Source organism: Fusarium subglutinans (assembly GCF_013396075.1).
Source record: "Fusarium subglutinans strain NRRL 66333 chromosome Unknown NRRL66333_c0000005, whole genome shotgun sequence".
NCBI lineage: Eukaryota > Fungi > Ascomycota > Sordariomycetes > Hypocreales > Nectriaceae > Fusarium > Fusarium subglutinans.
The window spans coordinates 284,010-304,829 of NW_023502068.1; the positions used below are offsets into that span (position 1 = coordinate 284,010).

A 20,820-nucleotide genomic window follows, 5' to 3' on the forward strand; every position below is an offset into this window, starting at 1 on the left:
GAAGAATCACGGGCGTGAGAAGTACCTGGATTATCCATCTATGTCATCAACTCTTATTTATCTGAGTGATGCTGTCATCCTCAACACTTGATGTCCCTCAGCAACGAAGCATTTTCCAGGCCATCTTTATATACGAATCGCCCTTACTAACTGGATAATCCCTAGGCTTTTTTTCTTTGTGCTGGCATAATTAACCAGAGCTGAGGTTATGCTCTGAGTGTATGGACCTCTTCTTCTGTTACTCACAACCCTGCCAGGCTTAACATCTAACCACAGATGATACTGCAGCTAGTCAATGTTGATTTCTCCCCCAATTCTACCGTCGCTAAAACTATTTAATCCTCTGGGGGGGCTACTCTGCAGTGTGACATTCTTGACTGCTCGTTCCCTCGCCAGTATCATCCTTCGCGGACAGACACTTCCACTTTTTCAAACACACAATGTGCTTTTTATTCACCGATCCTGACCTCATGTAAGTTTACAAGACATCTGGGTTGGTATACCGGAGTTGCACTCACTCTCGACAGCATTGATGAACCCGGATTGCAATCTGCTGACCTCAACATGGACAAGAAAGGGGATACACTATCGGAGGAAGAGGCTGCCTCGAACCGCCAGAGATACGAGGCTCGTGATTTCAAAGACCTCACTGGTCATACATTCGGCACAATTCCTCCGGATTTCAAGCCAGTACTTACCATACCACGGACAGAGCGCCATGACCAAGGCATTTCGGAACCTGCAGCCGACTTGACGATCATTGAGAGGTTTACCACAGTCACGCAGTCAGAACAATCCATAACGACGAGTATTCCGCGAAGGCTCACCCCGGGCACCGAGATAGAGATAGTCACCATTATTGATGGAACTAAGTTCATCCCCCTGAGCAGCACATCAGACGTGACGAGCCCCAGTCAGGGGTCAGAGAACATTTCACTTGAGGAGACGACTACTGAGGAGCCTAGCTTGAGCACCACGAAAACTCTGTTCGCTTCAACCTTATACGAATCAAGTGAAGAAAGCTCTTTGACTACATCATACACCACCGATTCAAGCACTGAGCTTCCACCACCGTCTTCATCCCCGGCTGCGTCTGAAACGTCAGCTCTATCAGATACCACCAAAATTGCAATAGCGGTTGTCGTATGTCTTTTTACCGTTTGTGTTGCGATATTCGTCTTTTATCAGGTACGAAGGTGCGTAAAGAGACGCAATCCGCGGTATGGAGAGCAACATGAACTGCAACCTGAACCACGACATCAACCGCGATATGTACCGCGGTATGAACAACGATATGAACCGCAGCATGGACCGCAATATGGGCCATCAACTAATGTATCTTTCAATGTTACCCACAACCGTGCCGAGATACAGCCACAACAAGCGGTTCCGGACTATGGGTGGAAAGCTTGAAAGTCCCAACGACTCAAGGTGACATTGATTAACAAGGATTTGATTCAACACGGACGCAGTGTCTTTCCATAGTTATTGAGTTGCACAAAATATCACTATCTCCTCTGAATCGTTGCGTTACGCAGCCTGATCACACCTGATCTAACTAGTCTCGTATAACAACTTACAATGACTGCAATGCATCTTCAACAATACATTGGAATACCCTGAATCAGTTCAGTGTGCCACTTATATATAGTCCTCCAAGGCCCCTCCCCCTGTGTTCGATGTATTCTCAAGCCTCCACGAGCATTTACCCAACTCCCCAATCGTCCAAGTAAAAGGCCTGGCTTGTTTTACTTATCTCATCGGCAATATAAAAGTCTATTAGATCATGGAGAATCAGGAGATCTCCGCCTCTCATGAGACTGATTCTTCGTCCAAAACCCACCATAATGACCCTCGCGAGCTTGTGGACTTGACTGGAAGTGTCTACAGCACAATTCCATCTGGCTTCAAGCCAGTTCTTATACTTGCATCCTTATATCTTCCAGGAAAAGGCAGAGAGGATGTAACACTCATCGACAAGGTTGATGGTACTTCTACCAAAGATGGCGTGATAGTCATAGGTACCGAGACTTGGGAACCTTTCACGGGGTATACAAGGCATAAGCACGAGACATTCACACTTTTCTTGCGTCCTACGGAGACCACGAGCAGCGATAACGATATAGTCAGCATCATCAGCCATTTGACGCTGCCAGGTCCAACTCCGACAACCTTGAGTGAGGAGTTGACTTCAAGTTCGTCAACCTCAGAGAGTTTGGCAATTCCAACTGCTGAATCTTCAGACGGCCCTCTATCTGTAGGTGGATGGATCTCTGTATTAATTATGGCCGTATTTGTGCTTGTCCTATCTGCCCTGGTCGCTGTGGTTTTAGTGATCCGTTCGCGTTTCAGGCACAATCAGAACAATTTCAACATCCAGCTCGACGATGCTCCCTTTGGGCGCACTTACACAGAGCCTGTGCAGCTTGTAGAGCCAGCGCCAGCGATTTTGAAGTCATGAATGATTGCACGACGTGGGAATGATTGTGGCTGTACGCCAGGTTGACACAGATGCAGAGCCTCATGATAGCACTTATTAGTTACACAAATAGCATCATCTTTCCCTGAATCGATCACTCTTGATGAGTCTATTCACTACTATATAAGGCTCATCACCCAAAAGTTCATAGCAAGTGACTAGATCTCTGATCTAGACACCGACTTACCTTTGAATCAGCCCAGCATGGTGACTATATACATGGCCCTTGGAGCCGTTCTCCCGAGAGCGATTTCGACAAACAGTAGATATGGCAAACAGTGCTTTTCCCCCCCTACCATGACTTTAAATGACTGCTCCAGATGGCTATTTTCTTTCTTGACTCTGAGCATATGTAAGTAGAACTCAGCCTCTGGATTCTCTCAACTCCTGACATTATGGTAGCGACGATGCTCAAAGCCAGTCTCCTGACCTGGAAACGACCGAAAGCGAAGAATTTGAACATGAAAACACAACGCATTTCCTTAATGAGCCTCGCGTCTTCGTCGATTCCTTGGGCCATACCTATAGCGACATGAAATCCAACCAAGAACCGTATTCGACTTACGCGAAGATCATTACAATCCCACACAAAAAGGTTCAAGAACCGGTGACCTTCACCTCAAGGCACACGATAACCATTACCTCGATGGCAACTCTAACTTCGTTTACCACTATATTCGAAACAAAGCACCTGGGTCCTGTTGATCCATTGCCCAAAGTCACTTCAAAGATCACTACCCATATAACAATAACAGCTGTCAAAGACCATTCGACAAGTTCCGCTTGGGCAAATCGACTAATCACAGACCCCAGCCCTTCATTCCCTCCCAGCGTTGATCCGAGCGCTGATCCATCACTTTGGAGTACTGTTACTATAAGTGACGGGATACGTTCAAGCTCAGTCTTGACTTCATCGTATACCACTAGTCAAGATGAACCAAATCTACCAACAACTACTACAGAAGCTTCTTCTTCAAAACACTCTTTAACAACAGCTGAGGTAGTGCCTATGGCACTCGGTGTGTTCTTCATACTTGCCTCAACATGTTTGATAATCCATTCTTGGTTACGAAGTCGCCGAAAACGAAAAAGCACCAGGCCCGGCACTTGTGTATCCCGCGGCGTGGAAACTTCACGATCAAACCCAACTCCGTCAAACTCGCCATACGGCCAAGAGCTCAACCCTGTATTGACCCTCTATCGCTCTACCAATGCAAACACACTTCTAACTACCGATGCACATCGTATGTCTTTCGAGCTCAATGACAATGGTTACAACATGGGCCTCAAATACTATAAATTGGGACCTTCTGGTTCGAGCCATCCTGACGGACACAATGCAGACCTCGACCAAGATCCTGAGTCAAAAGGCTAAGGGCGTGCAGAATAGCAAAGTTTGATATAAGAAAGTATTTCTCAAAGCTTGATCTCTCTTCACTTATCAGAAGCTCACGTTAAATCTCCGCATATGACTCAGACTTAAAATACTCCTTTTGCAAAACCTCGACATCGGGTCTGAATTAATGCCATGTGACACTGTGACAGCGTTAGAGTCTGCAGCAAACAACTGTCGTAGAGTTTTGTTGGCAACCATGAGAGGATTCACGCACAAAACTTTATCAATAGATATATATGGAAGCCTAGAAGTACAAGACATAAATGGAACTTGACACGCAAAACATCTGGATATTGCCCCCATCTCATCCGTTCTGCCTTGTCTGTTCTTTATCCCCCTAGACCGCTATATTTACTACAACCATCGAAGACTCGACTTGACTACGCCCAACTTCCAGCATCTAGCGGCGTTTTGTTACTTTCAACACTTTGCCAGATGTTGCTTCCCAAACTCTCCTTCCTAGCAGTTATTGCAATACCCGTAGCTGCCCTGGAATGCCAAAATGAAGTCACAGACGCGGCGATAGACCGCGACTGGTTGTTGTCGGGTTGGTAGGTCACATATACTTCATCTCTCAAGTCTATACTGATATATTCTCTCTGTATAGTGGCCCTTGTCGCCAGTACTCTTCCGAGACTCACCTTGAAATGCCTAATGACGACCCCGACGGCTTCAGGTATGATGAAGACAACGATGCAACCTACAAGCGTATCTGTGACGCATGCCGCAGTAGATATGGCCCCAAACAGCCAGGTCGCAATGACGATGGCCCTAGGCAGTCAGACAAGGTCATAGCCAGCCCGATCACGGTGCTCAGCTTGCCCAGGGAGACACCAACCACCACGAGTATAATAACAACACAGACGACGCCTCGCGTTGAATGGCTACCCCCTCCAGGTCCCGATGATAGCGCTACATTTAGTAGCAATAATCCTCAACAGCCGAGCCACGGTGACTTTGACCCCGAACAGCCAAAAAACGATATTACCAGTTCGATCGCAGGGGTCAAACTACCCAAGGAGACGCCAAGCATCACGAGTATCCGGATAACACAGACGAAGCCTCGCGTCGGATGGTCAACTCTTCCAGGTCCCGACGACGGCACTACCTTTACTTGGTTTACGAAAACAACAACGCATACCGAGACTGAAACCACCACCACGACGGCATCCACTACTATAAGTCTAAGGAAGAGTACAGCAACATCCACGGGTCTTGGTGAGACCACGGCAACATCAACGAGTCCGGAGAGGAGTGCAGCGACATCGATGGGTTTGACTGAGACTTCAGCAACATTGGGCCCAGAAGAGACTGACACTCCAACGCCACCAAAGAAAAAACGCTCTTCTGGCCTTCAAACGGCCGGCATCATAATTGCGGTTCTATTTTTCATCTTATTCACCGGTCTGATCGCCTGGAAATGCCTTCAACACCGCCAGGAGATCCAATTTGTTGATGAGGGCCATCAGGATCCAATGAGTGAAGCTAGTGGTGTTGGAGGCAGCGCCTTCGACGATTCAGACTCAGAGGCCGATGGAGGACAGGCCAGAAATCTGGTAGCCTCGGTGAGGGACTGGTTCAGAAGGCACCAGTTTCCGTTTCTTCCACCAGATGAGCCTGAAGAGGATGACGAGGAACCCGACGACGACGAACCTGAGCCCCATCCAGTTCCTCCCCCTCCCCCTCCTCCTCCTCCTATTCCTGAGCAACCAGTTCAAGCTCCCGCTGCTGTAGCGCATTCAAACATCCCACCCCGTCCTCCCGCTATCACAAGACGTCAAGTCCGGGCCCCTTCGGTTCAAGTGCCAACTCCTGACCCACCTCATAATCGGAGTAGCTCGAGTGTCTACAGCCAGGACAGCGGATATCCAGGGTCGCTCGAAATACCCAGGCCACTCTCTATACACAGACCCCGTCCTAGACAGGAAGAACCTCGGCCGCCTCGAGAATGGAGGACAGCTGGAGAGCCTGTGCAAACTGAACGTTATGGTTGGGTTTAATCTTGGGATTTCGCCTTGGATGGGACGGAATGGAAGATATCTTTGGTTACATCTGTATGATTTCATCAGTGTGTTACATCTTGTGGGGAAGTGCTCCTTTTCATGATTTAGACTTATTACACCACGTATAAAACCTGGAGACAATTTATAAGCCTAGAAGAATCCAGCAGGGGCTTGGTGGCTATAATAGATCAATATCCAGTGAGGTGTGACTGTCTCAGGGATACTAAAATATCGTCCCAAAACACACAACGTTGCTTGAAGAGACACCTGTTGCCGAGATATGACCCTCAACTCACGCCAACTCGTGGCCTCATTTGCACTCACATCCAATCCAAAGGTGCTCCGTTGATATCGTACAGTTGTATTAAACATAAGATAGCATAGGTCGTCTGTCTCTTTTTTCTTTCGTCTAAAAACCAACCAACCAACCTCGAGCGGCTCATCACGCCACCGATAACCCAATAAACGCCGTGCCATGCCGCAGTCGAGTGAAGATGTACATTGTATACATGGAGAAAGTAAACTCCTCCCTCCCGTCCCTCAGAACTCCTTTACGATGTCATCGTACAAGTGTTGCTTTTTCCATTTTTATTTGCTCAGGGAGTGTCGTCAGTCCTTGTAGACCTTGGGCTTGAAACCCTCTTTGATTTCAGCCTCTTGCTCTATCTTCTCCCGTATAGGACCGATCTCTCGCTCGAATCGCTCCTTTGCTCTTACGATCTTACTCTGGAGATAGAAGCTGCCGCCCTTTTGAGGGTCGTTGGCGTCAAACAGTCGCTTATAACGTGAGAGAACCTCCTCGACATTGGCTTGTCCACCAGCCGGAGGCTTGACGTTGAGAATCTTGCATGCCTCATCGAGAGTCATGCCAGAGGAGAGTGAGGCACCAGCGGATGGGTTGCCCGCCTTGGCCTGCGCTCGCTGGTACGCTGAAGCAGCCTGAGCCTGCTTATAAGCTGCGACGAATGATCGACCGAGGATTCGGGAGCCTGTTAGGAAGGCTGTGACCACGAATTTGTGCGCCTATGATAATATGTTAGCCGCCACTCCAACCAATGCGGCGAATCTCGAAGTAAAGAACATGGCGGGCATGATCCAAGCCGTGGGCGCATACCATTTTGAAGAATTATGGGTGATGTAGACGAATTGATTATCGGAAGAAAAGGTGGAGATATCGCTGAGAAGCGACGTTGAAATAGCGGCCCTCGTTCGCGACGAAGGAAAGGATCGTGATGGCGCTGCTAGAGACTTTTTCCCCGGGTGCAAAGTCGGCGGAGGCGGATCATTCCGAGGTCGGAATTTTGCACCTCCGATCAACCGGCGGCGACACAGAATCTGCCGTAGTTTAGCCGTATGATATATTCACCATGATTCACCGAGCTCACCGAGATAAATGCCCCGCGATGGAGCTGCAGAACAGAATATTAGCTGATCGCAATGAGATGCGTGGATATAATAATTTCATGAACTGATTCTGAAACTTGTCACTGAATTTTATCTGTCAAGTGATTTATTCTCTCGTTTGTTACCTTCATGTGAAGCTTTAGAAGCTTAATTTATTTTGTCGAACCTCTTCAGCAAAATTCTATAGGGTATCTCAAGTAGGCTGGTGTAACTAATTCGACGACCAACTTTCTGTATCATATCTCACACTCCACAAGAGAAGCTGACATCATGTCTATGTCACCTCAAGACGTGGCTGTCCTGATACAGCGTGAAGGAAGCGGAGCATCGCCAGAAACTTACGATGCCGCCAACGAACATGAGGATGCGGTTCTGAAACGAACAAAGCTATTATCTCCCGTGCTCGAAACTCTTAAGCAACAAGATCCTTCTTCACTAGAAGCTACAGCCAAGGCGTTAGGCGACGGAAGTCGAGATGGTAAGCGTGAGATCGCCCCATAGGTTGATTCGTTAACACGGACACAGTGGCTTGGAGACTCCCCTATGGAGATTCGGGAATTCTCGAGTTCTTCCTTGACATTCTTGCCTCAGATGAGAAGCAGCCTCATGGTATCAAAGTCCAGGCTCTGCGTGTTACTGGAAATTCTTGTGCTGATACAGACCAAAATCGAGGTCGAGTTGTTAAGGGCAAGTATATCGTTTCTTTCATCAAGCACCTTCAGGACATGAGTCTTGTTCCGTACTTGATTCCGGTGCTCTACAACGTCCTTGTTGATTATGGTGAGTCTTGAATACAACGCTCGAGTGGCACAACACTGATATTCGTAGAACCTGCTCAACGTCTTGCTTCAGAGTCACGACTCAGCAGTCATCTCATCACTCTCCTTCAGTCACCCAATCGCGCTGCTTTCAGCCCTCTTGTCACGTATTTCTGCAAGATCCTTGCTCTTCTTATCACACAAGATGGCGAGGTAGCTGTTGCAGATTATGAGACGGCCTCTGTTCTCCTCACATTGGCAGTCAGCCCTGACCACAGCACTGATATCGAGGATTTTCTCGCCCTCGTATCTACCGCGGCCAGTTATCTTGCCAATGAATCCTTCCAAGAGCGACTCCTCAACTCAAAAGAAGTAGATGTCTTCGTCAAGACATTCTACATCGCACATACCCAATTCGACTCAGAGCTTGATGACGAAGACACTGCCAAAGAATTAGGGCAGCTGTGTACTTCATTGCTAACAACCCTGGCTGACTTGACTGGCAATGACGCCTTCCCAGCTCGTTATTCTCTCGAGAGCTCAGTGCCACAATCGCTTCTTAAATGGTTGAAGGAGCCGCATGTTATTCTTCAGTCTGCAGCTTGTCTGGCTCTCGGTAACCTCTCTCGTTCAGACCAGGCTTCCACGGCATTTGTGCAGAAGTACCAGGCTCATCTTCCTCTGATCGCAATTCTTTCCGATCCAGAGATCAAAGATGCCCAGCTTCTTCACTCCACACTATCTTTCCTCAAGAATCTCGCAATTCCGGCGCAGAACAAAGCATTGCTGGGGGATCTGCTAGAGCCAGTGAGCGTACCAAGGATATTGACCATCGATACTCTTCCTCAGGTCCAGTTCTCGGCAGTTTCGCTACTTCGTCTGCTGCTTGTGAACTGCCCAGATAATGTTCGTCGAGTTGTCACTCCCAGAACAGCTGAAGGCGAGGGGTCTGGCAAGCACACAACTGTCCATGATATGATCTCGCTGTTTGATCGATCTGATACAGAACCTACCCGGCTCGAAGCCGCACGAAGTGTTGCTACTATATGTCGAGTTCTTCATACAGCACCCATCGAGGATGTTCTTTCTGGATGGAGTTCTGAAACTGAAAAGACACCATTGAGGGATCTTTTCTATGCTGAACATGATCTTTCACAGGTGCTCTCATTCCTCATCACTCAAGAGAAGTGGCCTATTCTAAAATCCGAGGCTTGGTTTGTCTTTGCTCTCATGTCACGATCAAAGGATGGCGCCAAAGTCATCGCCAAAGTCCTTGAGATATCTGGAGCCATGGATGCTCTCAGTTATGCAGTCACCGGAAAGACGGCAAACGAAGAAACACCACAGATCGAGGGTGGTGTCTCCGAAATCCCCCCAGCCATTCCTGAAGAACTAGCATTGGAACCTCAGCAGGTTGACCCGAAACAAAAGGCTAATATGGCCAAGGTGGATAGAGAGAACTGTCTGGTCTTGTGTACCGAAGTTATCAAGAATGGGGAGACTCTTGAGTCAGAGCAAGCTGGTCGTTTACAAAGTTTAATTCGCCAGGGTACAGAGTTGCTGGGGAAAAAGGCTGAAGAGTAGCAGAGTGCAAAAGTAAGGAATAGACACAGATACGAGGAACATAGACATCACTTTACGAATGGTTCAGAGCATTGAAATCATAACGAATAACTTTTTGAAAAAGAGATACCATATGCACGTAATGCATCCATTGACCAAGTAATGATAGAGCAAAGCCGGTGATCATGCAGTAAATTTCTTGAGCTGGACCTAGAGTATCTTTCCTCCATACCCGGCCAAGCCTTTCATCAGAGCCTCGAACCGACGTTGCCCATGTCTCAGAGACGCAAAGAGCAAAACCCTCAAACACCAGTTCCCTTTTTGCAAGTTTATTTCTTAGCCGACTCAGCCTCGGCGGCATCCCGCACACGCTTCTGTCGGGCACCCTCGTATCGGGCGTTGGCACGAGCGACACGGAGAGTTCGGTAAGCACCGGCCTCGATGTTGGAAGGCATGTCACCCTTCTTGATCTCCTTGAAAGCGATGTCGGTGGGGGCAATGGGGAGAGTGGCGGAGATGTGAGAGGCCTTCTCAATCTTGGAGACGTCGGTCTTGGTGTCACCCTTCTTGGGGGCGTTGGATCGGCGGGGGAGGAGGATCAATCGCTCCTGGTAGGCCTTGAGGCGGGCAACGTTGGCAGCAAGGGACTCCTCGCTGAGGTTCTGTCGGCGGAAATCGACAGCGATACCGATGGTGGGAGCGAAAGCCTTGGGGATACCGGCCTCCTGCATGATTGTCAGACCTGCAAATTTTCTGGAGTATCTCGTATCGTGTGCATTCGACCGAGACGCAAAATATCATACCTTGAGCTCAGCCAGGGTGAAACCACGGCCGGAGCGGACACGGCGGTTGTACTTAAGGGTAGGGCATCGCACAACAGGTCGGAGCTTGTCGACAGGGCGAGGAGCGAGGGCAGCAGCCTTGGCCTGACGAGCTGTGCGTCTCCGCGACTTCTTGCCGGGCTATTCCATAGTCAATATTTGTGTGCCAAGTGAATTTCCAAAAAATCGAGATGAATCGTTTCTTCTCTTCTCTTCTCGTCGGGTGTATCGTCATACCTGGTCGAAGTGGGTTCGAACCCGGCGCTGCCAATCCTTGCGGAAGTCTGTTGAAGGAGTCAGTCCCTCAAATCCTCTATCATCTCGTTATTCGGGAATGGTGCGGCTCACGGTTGTTGACGAGCTTCTGGTTGTGCTTGATCGCCTGTAGTAAATCAGGTCAGCAAATGCGAATGCACTCGAGCGCAATGAACATTATCCATCGCATTGGGCATATCTCCATACCATTGTGTCTGCTTGCGATCAACGTGCTCCGATGGTCGATGTCGGTCGTGAGGCGTGTAAAATTCGGAGGGTAGAGGCTTGTCCAATTTCCTACTCCAAGAAGGGTTTTGCCCTGTGGTCGATTCCATTTAGTGGGGTGGAGTCCGAGAATATCAATCACGTGCCTAGTGGGTTTTCGAAATGCATGATCGGGAGATTGTTGCAGCGGTGCCGCCGGGAGTTAGGCGAGCTTGGAGGGACTGGGTGTAAGTGATTCACAACGGCAGCGAGTTGTTGTTGATGGGCAGCAGAAGCCGCAGAAGGCTCTGTATATTATTATGGAGATTCATGAGCATAAATCCAAGCACGGCATCTGTTCTTGTAGGGGAGTTCCCAGGAGAGTGTTTGACGTGCTCGAACTGGAAACTACTCTTGTATGTCTCGTCACCTTGAATCCGTTCAGGTTCGTTGAACATGGAAATGCTTCACCTTCAAAATGTGATTCGTAGTCTTCACATCATGAGAAACGTTTGAAATTTGCATTCAATGTATTTTTGTTCCGTAGTCATTAAATCTGAGATCAGCCATCGTCTTGTACACGGGCAGACAGGGCAAATGTCCCTAGGAAAGCTAAAGCTCTTTATCATTAAGCTCGGACGAAGGAGATACTCTTCAGGCTCTCTGGAGTACAATAGGTACCTACCTAAGATGATATAATGTGTAGATACTGCTCGGTATCAGGATCAGCGAGGTCTTTGTCAAATCATCACTGGTCATGCTTTCCTTCAACACTGAAGTGGCGCTAGTCGCTGCATCTAGATTGTAACTTTCTCTGTGGTAAATGGTACTCCACAACCACCAATTGCGGCAGGTTCACATTCCCTCAGAAAATAATTTCATAAAATCTCAACTTAATTTTGGTTTGGCAGGTGCACACAGGTGCCGGGTAGTTGCACAATTTCAAGCATCCACAAATGGTGGCCCCTGCCCTGCTGCCTGCTGCTGGTGCCTGCAATTTCTCAGGCACCAAATGTAACGCCTCAGTATCAAGGCATCAATCCGTTCTCCATCTGAATATATAACGCAGGTCTCCCTCCCTCCTCTTGTTCAGTTTTTCTTTTCCTCTTCATACTTACCTTGTTGAGAGGAGGCCAGCTCAAGAATTGGCTTCCTCAGCATGGAGGGCCTGCATTGCACATCGCGGAGTCGCTCTTTGCTCTATTGTCCTTCGGGGCCATAGTCGGCGGAATTTTTGATTTAAAACCACACTTTTCATTGTGTCGATGGCTTAATGCTGTCGCATGAAGAAGAGTCTTTTGTGATGATTATCGTAGTTGTATTCAAATGATGCCTTTCGCTTGTAGTGACCTTGTGTTGGCGTGTGTGATGACAAGTGTAGACTCTGCTCAACTCCACCTCCAATCCAAAGGCCACAGGCTACGATTGAATCCTGTCGTAGAAGCATAAACACAACCACTCCCACTCGCCGTAGTCTAACCTGTGAAGTAATATGCTCATAATGTGATATTCCTCGACTCATTTCACTCGGTCACATTATGGCAGGCATTCCGTGGACGTGCTTACTCGACAAGAGGGATATCGCACATTTGACAGGTTTCTCGAGATGTGCTCAACATGAGGAGTACTGCTGTGGTGACTGCAAATGCCAGATCAACTGACGAGCATCTTGAGGGCTTCATCGAAATATCTCCATTCTACGAATAGAGTAGCATAAAACTTCCTTGTCGGCATCAGATGTCAAAATGAAATCGTCAAAGGGTCTTTCAAGCTTGTGCTAAATTTACCCAAGTCTTTTTGGCGCTTGGGATCCAAGTTCTCAAGTAGTCGACATCATCTTCCATTATCTCCATCTTCACAGCCCACCATCCTCTCACCCGAAGCTACTCCGCACCAATCACATTCTCACAATTCCTTCTCGCAGCAGATCGAAAAATCTCATGACACCACTTTCCATCCATCCCGTCAACGGCCCAATCCATTCGATCACCTCGCCCTGGTAATCATTCTCCGTGGAATAAACCCTTCCTCACACAGAGACAATGGCTTCCAGGATGGGCCCCCGGAGCGTAAAGGACGCAACACGATTTACGTCCACAATTCCCCACGCAACATCGAAGGCCGCTCAGAGAACACCACGCATCCCAGGCGAAACACCCGAGCAGCGAGTGAGGAGACTGCGACAGGCTCATCTTGCCGCTCAGCATGCCAGCATTAGCAAGACAGACAAGTTTATCGATGCTTCGAGGAGAATCTTCGATGTAGCGCATCGTTGGACGGTGGGAAGCATTGTGGTGTTCACAGGTACGAACGACTGAACGAGACATTCGACTGAATTCGCCAGCTGACAAGCATTCTAGTTGTTGCAGCTGTTGTCTCCGGATACTCTGTCTGGGATATGGTTCGTTACAACCGAGCCCGCCGAGCCGAATGGGTCGAGGCCCAAAAGCTACTTGAAGCCGATGAGCTTGCCATGGCACGTCTCGCCTACATCAAGGGCGAGGCTACAGAGGACCAGATCCTTCTCGTCGAGGAAGCCAACCAAGCTGCCGAGGCAAGAGGCGAGAAGTTACCACCTTTGCTCGAGGCACCTTCACACCGCACACATTTCGAAGAACACATCAAGCCCACATTTAAGGAAAACACAGAGGAGACTGTTACAAAGCCATCAAGTGGGAAGGGTGTGCTAGGGATTTTCTCTGGTGTGCTAGGCGGCGGAGAGAAGAAGGAGGAGTCAACACAAGACCTCCAGGATTATCAGACACAGTCAGTCGAGTCGGGAACTGTCAAGGTGAGGTTGGAGGAGGCGATGGCAGCAGAGCGGGAGCGTCAACAAAATGGAGGCCCTCTAGACAGGCTGGGTGTTGAGCCTGCAGGTGGCTCAACTCCTAAGAAGTCTTGGTGGAAGTTCTGGTGATGTGTATAAAAATCTAATTGGAAAGAGGAACGGATGGCAACATGAAGGAAAACAAAGCGGAGTGTACGTGGTGGGACCAAAAGGAGTGTATCATATGTGTAGATTGGCAGTGCATTAGACGGCGTCGGGGGACCATCTTGTATGTACCATCAGGGAACAAGTCTACTTACCATATCTATTCAATACCAAGCGATCAAATAAGCGTCACTGATTAGGTTCTTCAATATGGGTCAGAAGATGATGTCTCCATTACTCAAATTGACATTATCGCTATTTTGGTATTGCCATGCATACCTGACGATCTCAAGATCGTATCGCTAACTTCCGATTCCCTATTTCCAGGGTGATCAATGTATGCCTGTTATGACCAAATGCTATCCATACCCGCCCGCTTGCCATTGCCTATAACGCCAAGTAAAAAAATATAAAAAATGAAAAAGAAGGGAAAAAATAAAAGATCGTCTTGAACTGGCAGGTTCCAGTCCGTCCCCCTCAGAGTCCGGCCATGCCTGAACTATGGCCGTCTGTGATAGTCTGAGCTATCAAAGCGTTTGCATCTCCTCACAATGTTGCAAAGGCGTAAGACTACAATTTCCCCTTTTGCCAATGGAACCAAGTGCCCCCGAAACGAAATTACCAAAAGCAAGTTTGCGCTTCTGCCGTTTCTTTCTCCAATCAAGCGGCCTCACACCGCTCTCCTATAGTGAAGGTTGTTTGACAGGATCAAGTATAATCTTCTCATTTCCCTAAGAAACAATGATGTGGTTGAAGTGTCCTGGAACCTTTAAGCGGCACTTTTCGCAGTCCGCTCGGTATCCTATGCTGAAGCTCTTCTTCATGCCGGGTTGCCATGTCCAGTTGTTGACGGTATGTCGGCTGCGAATATGACCTCTCCTAGGAGAAGGAGTTGTGGGATCACCATCGCCGTCGACTGAATTGCCCGAGCAATGGGATTCCGCATCCATCATAGGATGTTCCATATCATGGGGAGGTGAAGGCTCAACGGTCACATTGGGGTGTTCCATACCGGGGGTGACAAAACCGTGGGCACTGGCATCAAACTGCATACCGGTCGGGGTGATGGGTTGGCAGGCCATAGAATCATCACCTTCGGAAATGGGTGAGGGAAGACGTCGTTCGTTCTGGGTGGCTTGCCATCCTCCGGCCATTGTGCGAGGAATACTCTGATCATCGCCAAAGCCGGTGTTTTGGTGACCTAGGTTTGCAACACCGTTAGGAGTTGTCACAGCCTGTTGGCCTCGAACCTGTGCAGCAAAATTTGGCTGCATAGGCGTGGGTAGACGCCCGTTTGCGTTGTCAGAATCTTGGTGCATCACCCCAAGTCGGCCCGGCTCATGATGTTGAGGTTGATAAGTCTGCATCATATCCATGTCGGTGTCACCATGGGGCTGTGATGTCATGTTCGTCGACGATGCCCATTGTCGGATTTCTGGCTGAAGGTGATCGTGGGGGGCGAAGCTCGGGGCTGGCATGGGCGCATCAGCTTGCCATTGTGTCGTCCTAGGATATGCACGGAGTGGAAGGCACTGGATACGTTTCTGCTACATTGTTAGTATTCGACATCATGTGAAAACGCCGTCGTGGCTGTGATTGCAGGAAACTTACGTTGCGGTGCTCACTGAAGCTCATGCCGTTGGCATTAGCGAGTTCTTCCTCTTCACGAGCTCGTTTCCGCTGATCGAAACCAGCATTCTGAACAGCAAACATTTTATCACTGGCTGTCTATTGATTTGGTGAAAAAGCAGTTGCGGTCAGAAAATACTGAACAAATCCGACAATCTGGATCAAATGATGTCGACTTTGCTGTCGGACCCTGGGTATTAACACAGGTGGATACGGCTCTGTAATCTCGACGGACAAAGGTCCCTTGGAGGGTCGTAGTTACACGCAGTCGCAGTAGCACCGCGGGGGTATCCGATGCAAGGTGAGTGGTGTAGTATAGTAACGTGATAATACGAGATAAAGCAAAAGTGTCGAGTCGGCGGTGATGCTGCCGACAAATATGAATGCGAAGCGGTGCAGTGCGATAACGTCAATGACAAAGCCAAGATAGAGAGCCAGAGGTTGGGTCGTAGAGAGTTGAGGAGAGTTTGGTCGGCGTGGGCAAGTTGTTAGTGAGCATCCGACTCACGAGGGAAGTGGCGGCCTGTCGTGGGCGAAGGAAGCCACGGACTACCTGTGTGGATCGGCTGGGTTCTGTAGGCAGCCTGTGGTAGCCTATAATAGCCTGTGAGGGTGGGGAGCGAAGCTTGGAAGTTGGAACGCAACAGAAGCAAAGCTGGTGAGCGGAGGCTGGGGATTGGTTTTGGGGCTGGCTGGGGCTGACTGTTGCTTGGAAAAAGAGAACCAACAGCAAATCAAAAGAGGGTATAAGAGATCAGAAAATAAGTGAGACAATTGGAAGGAGCGGGGAAATAAGTCGATCTATAATGTCTTGGATATACGGAGTAACTTTGGGGGGATTATACTTGGACGTTGGTGAAGGGCGAGGCCGTTGGTGATAAGAACATGGGATGGAAGTATGGAAGTATGGAAGTAAACAAAGGACAAAAACAGGTGGTTGAAGATGATTTGCACAGCAATTGACGAATTGGGTTAATTGAGAAAAAGAAATACACGTCAGTGAGTGACACTACAGCTTAACTAGAAGCTCAGCAAAAGAAGATAGATAGTGAATGGAATTGAATTGTCAAAAGGAAAAGGGGTTGGTTGGTTGGTTCTGTGAATGAAAGCACAAGAAATGGATGGGATGGGAAGCCAAAGTTTGTACCAACGCCACGGCGCACCTTGCAACAGACCAGACGATCCGATTCCAATGCCTCGTGCTACAACTTGCCAAAGTCGTATTAGTCGTGGGGTCGCCGAGAATCCGAGCGATCCCTTGAACAAACCGATGACTTAATCGGCACGATCCCTGGATGAATGAGGCTTGTCATGTTCATCTTCATGCTCATAGCCTCATGCTATGCTATGCTAGTACCCTCATGTTCACCAAGTGCTTGAGTTACACGAGAAGAGTAAAGAGGCGGGCTGAGTGGACAGCCTGGACTAGCAACAAGGGCCTCACGGACCAACAGATCCGCTCCCCGAGGCGATGCGATGCGATGCGAGGCTCTCAGACGCAACGCGGTTCACCATGTTTGACGAGAGTTGTGAGAGTTGACATGTTGGCAACGGAACTCTGTATGTCTTGGTTTCAGCTATGTTTCGCTTACTCGGCTTGAGTCTCAGTGAGTGCGTGTTGTTCCTTCTGAGATGTCAGAAACGGGTCTCGATTTGGCTCGGATGTCTAAGACAGCCTCTGCAGTTGGTCGATCCATTGCTCGGCCACTGGGTCATCCGAGTCGATGTAGGGTAGTATGTATGTATCTTGTGAGTTGTACCAAAACTCGATCGTCGAGAACTATCTGGGATGTGACACGAACTATTTCTTCTTATTAACAAGTATCACATCCTCGATTGCATGAATTACGATAAATCGTTGAATAGTCGTCGGATGGTTTGTTGCCCCCTTTCTCGGCGTCACGCATTCCTTGTGTTACTGTGATGAACATACAAACTTCTGAATGTGGGGAGATTGGCAAACAGCCACGATACCAACAGCCCGTGTCACAATATGTTCACATACCGACGTCACCAAAATCCCATCCCTAGTCCCGTTTTTTCCGAGATGCAATTACATTTCATTATTTCACACGAATTTCATATTATTTCTAAAGGGGTACAGTTAATTATCGTATGTTGATTCACGTTGTTTTCCGAGACGCGTTTATTGGTAAGGAAAAGTAGACGATGCTATTGGACGATAGTCTCTTGGGACGAGACCCTTGAACCCCGGATCGAAATTGTCACACTCCGTAGGCCCGAACATTGTTGTCGTCAATGAACACGAGGGGGATAGGAGTCTGGGAAAAGGGATCGTAGATACTCAACTGAGGGGAGACATGGTCGTCTCAAAGGGAACTTGTGATGTTCGAACATTGTGTTTCAATTGTTTGCTCTGTCTTACAGCACCAACTCGTCAGGAGCTAATGCAATGCGACAGTGAACCGTGGTGCATGATGGCCTCTCACAAAACTGCGGAGGTTGCACCCACGAGCTGAAAGGGAAGCGAACGCGGCGGTAAAAGGGCATCGCCTGTTTCGTGCATATACAGAAAGAAGCTTCCGGCATAGGCGGTCTGCTATTTGAGCTTTGTTTCGAGGGCATGTGATGTGTCGCTGGCTCTGAGATGGAGAGGTAGATGCACATGTCTGATGTTCACTATTTACTGGCCAAACCTCACCGAGATGTTGAGCTCTCGTACGGACCCAGACCGGAGCCAATTGAGCTTAGACCATTGATAATTTCAGAGATTCTAGAACCCTGACGTAGTTGGCCAATGTATTTCGCATGTAACTCCCTGCAAAAAACACAACCCCTCGGTGGGGTCCCCTCCGAAGGACCTCCGGTGTGCTAAGGTGGTGAGTGAGTTGGAAGAGTCACCCTAGCCAAGCTAAAATTTGTGTCTGCAATCGAACCTCTTTCTCGCTCTCTCGATCTCATATACGGTACCTCTTCTCTACCTTTCAACGCACATCACCGTCTTCAGCCTCGTGGCGCTCGTATTGAAGTTTGTTTTGACTCCCCTCAGTCGCCTACCCCGTTGAGCTTCACTGAAATACTATATCTCTTCCCCCTCCAAAGGTAGGCAGATCAAACTGTGCCCCTCCATATCAAAATTTCAACCTTGGACAAGTTCAAAAGCTCACATATTCACAATGCCTTCAGCCGTAGAAATGGTCAGTATCGCTGCCGATGACACCAGAGGTTAGTTTTTCCCACCAAGATTGTTGTTCTTTTGATTCTGGGCTCACAGCATTATGAACTGCAACAACCCCCCCACGCTGTACTCGCAACACACCAAGAACCACAGCTAACTCGAACCAGTCCTCGGACAGGATCCTCTGATCCCTCCCGCTCTTCTCACCTCCGAGATTCCTCTCCCCGAGAAGGCCACAAACACCGTTGTCAAGGGCCGTCAAGATGCTGCCGACATCGTCCTTGGCGAGAGCGACAAACTCCTCGTCGTTGTCGGCCCCTGCTCCATCCACGACCCTGCTGCCGCTCAGGAATATGCTTCCAGACTCAAGGAGCTCTCTGACAAGCTCTCCGACGATCTCTGCATCGTGATGCGCGCCTACCTCGAGAAGCCCCGAACAACCGTTGGCTGGAAGGGTCTCATCAACGATCCCGATATCGACAACTCTTTCAAGATTAACAAGGGTCTCCGTGTTTCCCGCCAGCTGTTCGTTGACTTGACCAGCAAGGGTCTCCCTATTGCTACCGAGATGCTCGATACCATTTCCCCTCAGTTCCTTGCCGACTGTATCTCCGTCGGTGCTATTGGTGCCCGTACTACCGAGTCCCAGCTGCACCGTGAGCTTGCTTCCGGCCTGTCTTTCCCTGTTGGTTTCAAGAACGGCACAGACGGTAGCCTCGGTGTTGCCATTGACGCTATTGGTGCTGCTGCTGCTCAGCACCACTTTATGGGTGTCACAAAGCAAGGCCTTGCTGCCATTACCCGCACCAAGGGTAACGAGCACTGCTTTGTTATTCTCCGTGGTGGAACCAAAGGCACAAACTTCGACAAGGAGAGTGTCCAGGCTGCTAAGAAGATCCTCCAGGACAAGAAGCAGAAGGAGGCTATCATGATTGATTGCTCCCATGGTACGTTTCCGAACTATAACAGCCGAGCTTGGAAAACTAACATGCGTCAGGTAACTCTTCCAAGAACCACAAGAACCAGCCCAAGGTTGCCAAGGTCGTTGGTGAACAACTTCGTGAGGGCGAGAAGGCCATCATTGGTGTTATGATCGAGTCCAACATTGGCGAGGGTAACCAAAAGGTTCCCGCCGAGGGTCCTGCTGCTCTCCAGCGTGGTGTCAGCATCACTGATGCTTGCATCAACTGGGAGGACACAGCCGTTGTGCTTGAGGACTTGGCTGATGCTGTCCGCACTCGCCGCAAGGTCAACCGCTCTTAGAAGGTTGCACCTGTGGAGTCGAAGGAGTGGAACACGAGGATCTAGTTCAAAAATGTTGTGTTGTTTTGGGAGTTAATGAATAGACCTAGGTAGAATGGTCAGGTGATGGAAAAGTCGGCGCACATAGGTTGCATGGAAATTGGCACAATGCCTGATCTTTTTATCATATACACTCATGAATATTCTGGATATTGCCAAAGGGGTCAACTGACCTCCTATTAACTTCAGATAACCCAAACCCAAAGACGCCAGACTCCTCTACCAAGTGACGGAACCATAGATGCCACACCTATCCAGACACAGAGGAGTAAGATGCTATATCCTTTATCGTCTCATCGGAAGTTTCCTTGCATGGGAGCATAATTGCTGCCCTGTCTCCCAAGCGTAGGCCCCTGGCGCAACGCCACAACCTTCTTGAACGCAGCCCAGCCCAACAATCCAACAGTGCCAATAATGAAAGCCCATACGATGATCTTGTCTTTGTTGCTGTCACGTTGAAAGCACATAGTCGTGACGTCCTCTTCTGTCGCGTCCTTGCAGAAGTCAATGCCCTGCTTGAGACAAAAGGCCTTGGTACATTCGGAGCATGATTTCGATTTCGAGCGTGGCTCGAGATGAGGGGTCGAGAAATCGAGTACGGCGCGGCGGAGTTGCGATGAGGATGTTTCGCTCTTGGGACCGAGGGGGATAATGGTGCTGTTCTTAAAGCATGTGCATTTACAAAAGGTTGGCGCAGCTGGAATGTGTCAGCATCGTTCAGTGTAGATGCCCGTTGTACTAACACGCGGCGGCAAGCGAGATCAAAGCTCCTAGCAGGAGGATAAACAGAGATATTCGTGCCATTACGGCTAATTTGGGCTGTAGATATTGTCTTATCGATCATGGAGGTCGCACGTCAATCACTTGAGGCTATCGATAGTTGACAACAAGTGGGCCAGATCAGGGTATCCACTTCAGCCTCGTAAACTCCCATT

At 48.9% G+C, this 20,820-nt stretch overlaps 9 protein-coding genes across 9 annotated transcripts; 5 read left to right on the forward strand and 4 right to left on the reverse strand.

Moving 5' to 3' along the window:
* Positions 1–440: 440 nt before the first annotated feature.
* On the forward strand, positions 441–3,854 carry FSUBG_1133 (uncharacterized protein; the record flags this gene model as incomplete). Its single annotated transcript, XM_036676001.1, has 6 exons — positions 441–472; positions 528–1,143; positions 1,652–1,729; positions 1,784–2,257; positions 2,800–2,831; positions 2,882–3,854. 6 exons carry the CDS (start codon positions 441–443, stop codon positions 3,852–3,854), a joined length of 2,205 nt encoding a protein of 734 aa, XP_036543301.1.
* Positions 3,855–4,522: 668 nt separating this feature from the next.
* On the forward strand, positions 4,523–5,875 carry FSUBG_1134 (uncharacterized protein; the record flags this gene model as incomplete). Its single annotated transcript, XM_036676012.1, has 1 exon — positions 4,523–5,875. The coding sequence occupies one exon, from the start codon at positions 4,523–4,525 to the stop codon at positions 5,873–5,875; it is 1,353 nt and encodes a 450-aa protein (XP_036543302.1).
* A 612-nt stretch (positions 5,876–6,487) lies between these two features.
* Positions 6,488–6,995, reverse strand: FSUBG_1135 (mitochondrial import inner membrane translocase subunit TIM16; the record flags this gene model as incomplete). The annotated part of the gene is made up of 2 exons (XM_036676023.1): positions 6,488–6,901; positions 6,993–6,995. The coding sequence occupies 2 exons, from the start codon at positions 6,993–6,995 to the stop codon at positions 6,488–6,490; spliced, it is 417 nt and encodes a 138-aa protein (XP_036543303.1).
* A 557-nt stretch (positions 6,996–7,552) lies between these two features.
* FSUBG_1136 (Rap1 GTPase-GDP dissociation stimulator 1) lies at positions 7,553–9,624 on the forward strand (the record flags this gene model as incomplete). The annotated part of the gene is made up of 3 exons (XM_036676034.1): positions 7,553–7,760; positions 7,808–8,062; positions 8,111–9,624. The coding sequence occupies 3 exons, from the start codon at positions 7,553–7,555 to the stop codon at positions 9,622–9,624; spliced, it is 1,977 nt and encodes a 658-aa protein (XP_036543304.1).
* Positions 9,625–9,932: 308 nt separating this feature from the next.
* On the reverse strand, positions 9,933–10,889 carry FSUBG_1137 (60s ribosomal l13; the record flags this gene model as incomplete). Its single annotated transcript, XM_036676045.1, has 5 exons — positions 9,933–10,328; positions 10,407–10,565; positions 10,662–10,708; positions 10,773–10,806; positions 10,887–10,889. The coding sequence occupies 5 exons, from the start codon at positions 10,887–10,889 to the stop codon at positions 9,933–9,935; spliced, it is 639 nt and encodes a 212-aa protein (XP_036543305.1).
* Positions 10,890–12,925: 2,036 nt separating this feature from the next.
* On the forward strand, positions 12,926–13,800 carry FSUBG_1138 (cytochrome oxidase c assembly domain protein; the record flags this gene model as incomplete). The annotated part of the gene is made up of 2 exons (XM_036676055.1): positions 12,926–13,187; positions 13,244–13,800. 2 exons carry the CDS (start codon positions 12,926–12,928, stop codon positions 13,798–13,800), a joined length of 819 nt encoding a protein of 272 aa, XP_036543306.1.
* A 746-nt stretch (positions 13,801–14,546) lies between these two features.
* Positions 14,547–15,528, reverse strand: FSUBG_1139 (dna polymerase iii subunits gamma and tau; the record flags this gene model as incomplete). Its single annotated transcript, XM_036676066.1, has 2 exons — positions 14,547–15,359; positions 15,427–15,528. The coding sequence occupies 2 exons, from the start codon at positions 15,526–15,528 to the stop codon at positions 14,547–14,549; spliced, it is 915 nt and encodes a 304-aa protein (XP_036543307.1).
* A 3,053-nt stretch (positions 15,529–18,581) lies between these two features.
* FSUBG_1140 (phospho-2-dehydro-3-deoxyheptonate aldolase tyrosine-inhibited) lies at positions 18,582–19,846 on the forward strand (the record flags this gene model as incomplete). The annotated part of the gene is made up of 3 exons (XM_036676078.1): positions 18,582–18,630; positions 18,751–19,530; positions 19,581–19,846. 3 exons carry the CDS (start codon positions 18,582–18,584, stop codon positions 19,844–19,846), a joined length of 1,095 nt encoding a protein of 364 aa, XP_036543308.1.
* A 332-nt stretch (positions 19,847–20,178) lies between these two features.
* FSUBG_1141 (major facilitator superfamily transporter) lies at positions 20,179–20,689 on the reverse strand (the record flags this gene model as incomplete). The annotated part of the gene is made up of 2 exons (XM_036676089.1): positions 20,179–20,582; positions 20,629–20,689. 2 exons carry the CDS (start codon positions 20,687–20,689, stop codon positions 20,179–20,181), a joined length of 465 nt encoding a protein of 154 aa, XP_036543309.1.
* Between the last annotated feature and the right edge of the window lie 131 nt (positions 20,690–20,820).